The 6,965-nt window shown below is 39.7% G+C and overlaps 1 protein-coding gene across 2 annotated transcripts; it reads right to left on the reverse strand.

Moving 5' to 3' along the window:
* Window positions 1–4,210: 4,210 nt before the first annotated feature.
* Window positions 4,211–6,550, reverse strand: ZBTB8A (zinc finger and BTB domain containing 8A). 2 transcript variants are annotated; one of them, XM_009706327.1, is made up of 3 exons: window positions 5,611–6,550; window positions 4,961–5,130; window positions 4,211–4,567 (listed from the first exon to the last, which is right to left on the reverse strand). In XM_009706327.1, the coding sequence occupies exons 1-3, from the start codon at window positions 6,548–6,550 to the stop codon at window positions 4,235–4,237; spliced, it is 1,443 nt and encodes a 480-aa protein (XP_009704629.1). In that variant the 3' UTR covers window positions 4,211–4,234. The 2 variants fall into 2 exon arrangements, with proteins under 2 accessions (XP_009704629.1, XP_009704630.1); XM_009706328.1 differs by having other exon boundaries at window positions 4,218–4,567; window positions 4,961–5,138; window positions 5,736–6,550.
* Between the last annotated feature and the right edge of the window lie 415 nt (window positions 6,551–6,965).

A 6,965-nucleotide genomic window follows, 5' to 3' on the forward strand; every position in this document is an offset into this window, starting at 1 on the left:
GTTCTTTAGAACTGGAATAGAATACGTAACCAAAAGGTTGGAAAGGGAGATTCATTCTGAGGTGGTTTTTTGGGGTATGCTCTTTTTTTGGGGGGGATAGTAAATACAGTAGTTTAGATAATTTAATGGAAAACAAAAAAATGGGACATGATGTGAAGTAGAAAAACAAATCAAGTATCACACAAGTCATAGGTTTATGTGGCAGGTAGAATTCTGTAAGAAATACCTGAAAAGGGGGAAAGAGAAATGTTTTTTAAGTTAGCATTTCAGCCTTTGAAAGGATGGCAAGATAGTTGTCAGAAAGTAAGGCAGAGGATGATAAATCTATGTCTTCGCTCTTGACTGTGGTTTTGTGAACACAAGAAACACGAGCCAAGCAAAAAGAATCATAGAATCATTTCAGTTGGAAAAGACCTTTAAGATCATCAAGTCCAACCATTGACCGAGCACTGCCAAGTCCACTGCTAAACCATGTTCCTAAGAGGCAGGCTTTCAGTGGCAACGGACAGAGAAGAGAAACGGATAAAGACACGAGGATTACACAGAAAGTAGAGGTATACGATAGGAATGTCTCTTGAAGTGGGCAACCCTCCAATGTTAGTCAGATGAAACAGGGAATGGAAAAGCAAATGACAAGAGAATGATGTATTGAAAACCAGTGAATAATCAAAACATGCATTAAGAAGTAGTATTTAAGAGCATTTGAAGCAACAGGAAGATGAAAGAAGTACAAGGGAAAAAAAAAAAAAAGGCAAAAAGTAATTGGAGAGGAATCATAGAACTGTTGGTCATAGGGGAGCTGTGAATGTCTCTGGTCTCACCTCCCACAGGAAGAAGGCCAGCGCCAAGATCAGATCAGCCGTGGGTTTGTCTAGCCAAGTCCTGAACGCCTTCAAGGACAACCATCTCTGAGGCTGCTTTCTGAACAGCCCGTTCCAATGGTTCACTACAATTTCAGCCTCTCAAACTGGGTTTTGGAGGTACAGAGGCAGGACAGAAACAAATCTGAATGGATCGATATTAGCAGAAGTCAATACAGTTCTCTACAGCCTTCTCTAGCCTTTAAAGATAAAAATCAGGTGTCCTGCTTGTGACCTGACAAAGTTCTAAAAGGAACACATTCAAAGCAGTTATTGTCAGGTAAACTAAATTCTGTGAGAACAACTGCTATATGGTCTTTACTTTCCTCCTTGAAAAGAAAGAAAATGTTACTTCTGCTAATGAGGGGTATATGATCCTAACAGAAACACGAAGAAGACGGTCATCAAAGGCAATGCAAAGAGATGAAAAGAAAACAAATGGGATTACTTTCATTTAGAGAAAAACAGGCAAAATATATGATTGGCTATGTAAAATGAAGAACGTAGAAGATAGAAGGCACTTAACATTTATCTTGTCTTGCAATACAAAAATAAGGGAACAACAACTGAAATTAAGGCAACATGTAAAAATGGTAGCTTTTTTAAAATACAAAACATAATTGACCCATGGGTATCACAGTCTTGAGCTAAAAGTCCAAGCTGGAAAAGATACTTTGAAAATGACTACAGATACCTATTTATGCTACAGAGAATAACAGTAACAAAACCCTTATTTGCCAGGCAAATCAACAATTAATCTGCCTATATTTCAACAGTAAATGTCTTCCTTTAAATAGATTGTTCCATTTGCCCATCTATAGTCACTTCACATCTTTTTCTGAAGCATCTGGTCCTCAGTATTCTTAGATTTATGGTATCTAATTAGATTGAGTATTGATCCAAAAATCGCTTTGCTTCTAAAAACGCCCCCAAGTATACAGAAACACTTAATAGTCTCACCTTTACAGTTGGCAGTTAAGATTTCAGGCCTAGAGTGACACTTTATTTTCCCCTCCCTTTAATCCATCCCCAAACACACACACAGACTAATCCCGGCCAGTGTGTATTCTGCGACAGCAGGCACCGATACCTAGAATTTATTGCGCATACTGTTTAATGTAAAGGGAAACGGAAAAATCTATTAAATTTGATTTCAGCAAGCATTTTCTCTTGAAATTTGATCAAAGTCATTCCGTATTCTTTTATATATTTCTTTGTTCTATATTTGATTTAGTTAAGGTTGCTCCAAATATTTCTTAGCCATTTAATAATACGCATTTTAGGAGTAATAAGCTCCAAGAAGTTAACCAGCCATTTTCACATCAAGTTCACTTTGTGGACTGCTGACCGAAGTGCAACATAAAATCGAGGCAAGTGTAAGTCTTGTTTGGAAAAGATGTTTTCATATGGGTCATCAAGAAAGTTTTGTAAGTTCCCCCCTTCCACCCCTCTCCCCAAGTCTAAGCCAATGGATGATAATTTTTGTAGGAACAATAAAATACCACTTCTCATCTCCTTAGAACACATAAGCAGGCTGCTTCTTGACAACCTGGCATGTTTGAGGGGAAGGGCGCCTAATGCTTACACTGTGAACTTAGTAGGAAGCACTCAAGCTGTCATTTAAGAGACCTCTAGGCTGGCCATCTGCAGCCTGGAATGAAAATGCTGCACTCTCTGATAATGATCATACTAATAAGGCTATACAGTTTTTACACAAATAAAAATAAAATAGTGACTTTTTAGCTGTCCCTGGGAAAGAGATTATATAGCATATATATGGGATTGTTCGGTAATTAACCCCGGGTTTCAGCCAAACATGCTTACAAAGTTCTTTAAAAAAAAAAAAAAAAAAGTTTTTCTAAGCCTATACCCATTGAGTTCAATGATCACAGGATGAAGACTGTATTAATACTCAGGTCCCTCCAAGAAAATGCAGAGTAAAAGCACCTCAGGAGCATACTTCTGCTCCTCTCCTGTTTACAGTGCTGGTTAAGATAAACTCACTAAGTAACAAAACAAAGTGGCTTCTTTTGTTTTAGAAGTAAACTTTCTTCACCATTAGTCATCTCATCTCTTGTAGTCTATTCATAGGTAAAATTACACAAATATGATGTCTAGAACTTCCAGTACATCTTGTTCTCATTGGCATATAGTACAGACTGAAAAAGGTTAAAGTATGTTCCCTTGGTGACCAAATGACTTTGGGAATATATAAATTGATAATGACTCCATCTTAAAACTCACCAGTTTAAATTGAGTACAGGTCAATACAAACAAGAGTTATCAATGGTTTCAGATGGAAAATCTCATCAGTTCCATTTCTAATGATATAGTATATATACTGTACAAATTGTTCTGCCACCGTTACTGGCAAATGAAACGGGGGACAAAGAGAGAAAACAGCTAAAGTAACCTTGTAAGGATTGTTTCCTTCATGTTGGCGTGGAGAAGCTGACACTGCCATTGGCAGTGCTGTGGATGGAGGGCTACCAGTCACATCAGTCTGGCACTTTTGAGAGGTTTAAAAAGGAAAAAAAAAAAAAAAGAAAAAAGAAAGAAAAAGAGTATTTTACTACTGCTTATTAAAACATAGCCCAGTCTGAGTTCCCAATTTTCAGAATGAATAAAACATCTACTGGCATCAATTAATGATCCATATTTGTAATAATTTTCTCTCTGATGTGTTGACTAGGACTAGCATTCATGTGTTTATTTTCTTGTAAAGAAATAGGTCTTGAATGGATGATCTGCTAAAGATTCTTCATATTCTAATAAATTTTACAAGAAAGTGCTTTCCCAGATGAATGTACTAAAACATTTTTATATGTTTTTTCTTAATTAGCTGCCTTTTCTCCTTATCATAATATGAAGACTTCATGAAATTTCATGGAAGATTATCCTCATTTCTGAATACTGAAGTGACGTCGTCTTTATATTCTGGTGTGTGGGGTATTTATATCGCCAGATGGTATTACATATAACCCCCACATCTCTACAAGTTTAAAAAGTGGGCAATTTGCAGCGCTGTGTGACTTTTTTTTTTTTTTAAAGTATTTAGACCTCACTCCCTTGAAGGAGGTTTTGAGAAGTGACCCATTATCCTCTATAAAAAGTTATCCATGTAGTACTTCAGTTTCCTTGTTCATCCATTATTTCATTTAAGGATGGATTATTTCTAATGAAGCAAAGTATGGGTGTTCTGATAACAAAACTCAGAATAGACTCAATGGCATGTCCATAAATACATGCAAGTCTGGACCTGTTCAAGAGAAACCAGTGTGTGTCTGTACAATTAGCAACAGGCTGGTGGAGGGCTTATGGTCAAGACAGTCCATTCTCCCTCTTACACAGAATTCCTAATTCTTCTCTTGCAACTACCTAATATTTGGCTTTACTTCCTTTTCGTCTGCTTCATCCTCGCTGTCATCAACTTGCTGAATGACCAAGTCGGTTGACCCATCCTCCACAATCTCCACATCAGATCTGTTGTCGTCCCCATAGTGCCACCTGGAATCCTTATCCCCATCTTGTGGAAATTCAAGGGGTGCTTCAGCCTCCAAGTCAATGCGAATACTGTCTATGCCAGCTTCAGCCAAGCACTCATTACAGAGTCTGTAACGTCTCGTCCCCTCTTGGACCACTTGTCCTGTTAGCTCCGTCACGTGGCGTTTACACTTTCTGCAGATAGGCTTACAAGCCTGATGAATCTGGGAAAATTGAAATGAATAAATTTGGTAACGTATCCACAAAGAAGTATTTTTTAAGATGACAAAAAGTAGGGCTGGAGTAGCGTCCAATTAACTCCTTTTGAGAGACAGTCATCAAACATTACAAATGTAATCACAGGCGCTGTAATCGCCCACTTACGCTCTGTTACAGGACTTGCATAGAGCAGTACCTTTCCAAGCCATCAATTAACACAGAAATTCACCCCCTCTCCTATAAATTATGTTTCAGATTGACTTAAACAAAACCAAAATAATTTTCTATTACCTCTTTACAGGAGTCAATGTATCAACCAGATACGCTTGTACTGTGTTTAATTATACTGAGACAGATTTACACATTAAACAAATCATGCAGTTACTAAAAATACATACTGTTCGAAAATGGCTACTTAGGTGATCTAGCCTGCTAAATCTTTTCCCACATGCCTCACAAGGGTAAGGGCGCTCTCCTGTATGACAGCGAAGGTGACGCTTCAGGTCTGCTTTTCTTTTCACCACATGAGTGCAGAACGGGCACTTGAACCTCATCCTGGGCAGATCATCTGTTAGAAAATAAATGTGATTAAAAAAAATAATAAAGTTAAGGCATAACATGTCTAGTCATGTAATGCTCTAGGAAAAGGCATTCTATGAGCACAACAGCAAATCACTTTCATTAAAAAAATATTACCATAGGTCATTTCAAGCACAAAGATCTTGTGTTTTCCTGTAAATTACACAGGAGTGCAACAAAGGAAAATGAATGCTATATTAAAATGAGCTTAAAAATAGCCCAAAAGATCACGACTTAAATTTGCAAGATGAAGCTGTGGAGACACTACAGATTATGTATTTGAAAGGCTAGTTTTAATAAACCAGGTACTTCAGTAATTCAAAATTATTGAAAAATAGTTAAACTTTCCAAACTTACATTTCTGGACAATACAGATGTCTTTTTGGCAACTGTACGCTCATTCAGTAAAGCACATTTTCTCACGGACAGAACAGATGAACGTGCACCTACAGCCTTAAAACTAACTCACCTTCAGCCCAGCTTCCCATGACACCGAGAATCGAGGGCATGCTCGCGTACTGCTCGTCTGCTTTTGAAGACTTTGATTTACTGGCAGCATGGGGTGATTCATGCTCCTGCTGTGACACAGCCAAGCTCCTCGGCATCACGTCAGACCCTTGGCCGTACTGGTATCCCACGTGAGGAGATTCAACTTCTGTTTCAATCTGAACTTGCTCTTCAGACTGAGCAATATGGCCAGTGGGCTCGGCAGCCCTGTCCTCCAGTTTGCTTGATTTATAGTGAGGAATGTCAGAAGGTTGCTGCAGTCCCAGGTGCCGGGATTTCTTTACGGAATCCTGCCGTTGCTCATGTTTGGACAGCTGCTGCTGGGCATTTCTTTGAGAAGTCGGATAGTAGCTGAAATTGCTCCAAGCGTTTCCACCCATCATACACGTCCCTTGGTCTGGACTTAAGTGCGAATGCGGAGGGCTGCTTTCTGCCCTCCAGCCAGCACTGTACAAGCAGGATCGGTCCACACCATTTGAATTTACATCTTTGTCTGACAGACTGAAGTAGCGATCCTTCTCCTTCTCACTGATGTCCAGCGACGACTTAATGAACGTTTTACACACACTGATAACATCGGTCATCTGAAGATAGCTAGCGGCCGACATGACTTCAATGACATTCTGACCAGTGAGAGACAGTTTGCCTGAATAGACAAAATCTAGAATAACTGTAAATGTGTCAGGAGAAAATGCCTGGAAAGTAGCTGTCGTCGGCTGACTCGTCTCCTTCGAGCTCTGCGAAAGGAGCATTTTGAAATAGCCGCTGCTGGCAAACAGCACATTGCGATGCGCTTTAAAGACCTTTCCCTCGACCAGGATATTGCAGTCACAGAATAAGTCTTGCCTGCGCTGCTCATTTAGTTGCTGCAAGAGGTGAAACTGGTGAGAAGAAATCTCCATTCCAGAAAAGATGAAACGGAGCGTTGCTCTAAAAAATAAAGAAAATAATTAGATTCTTGACTTCAGCGTCGCGCAACTCAGCCAAAGATGTCAGACTCAATTTTACAGATATCTTTACAAATAATCTTGTTTATTTAAATCTATACGTATATTTAAATTACAACACGCACAACCACACATTTTTTTTCCAAGGAGAGTGATGGAAGAGCCAAATCAGTACACGTTATTGGCAGAGACGTGTACGCCTCAGCTAGGAGCATCTCCCTCCTAAGGATGCAGGGCAGGATGTGTGCGACCCGCTGGCAGCTGCACAGCCTTCAGACCTTCTCCACCGAGACCAGGAGCCCCCCAGCAGTCCGTGCCTTGAGCTGACGTTACCGCATCGCCCCGCTCCGGCCGGGCTCCAACGCTCGCC

This window comes from Cariama cristata, unplaced genomic scaffold (assembly GCF_000690535.1).
Source record: "Cariama cristata isolate BGI_N322 unplaced genomic scaffold, ASM69053v1 scaffold42388, whole genome shotgun sequence".
In the NCBI taxonomy this organism is placed as follows: domain Eukaryota; kingdom Metazoa; phylum Chordata; class Aves; order Cariamiformes; family Cariamidae; genus Cariama; species Cariama cristata.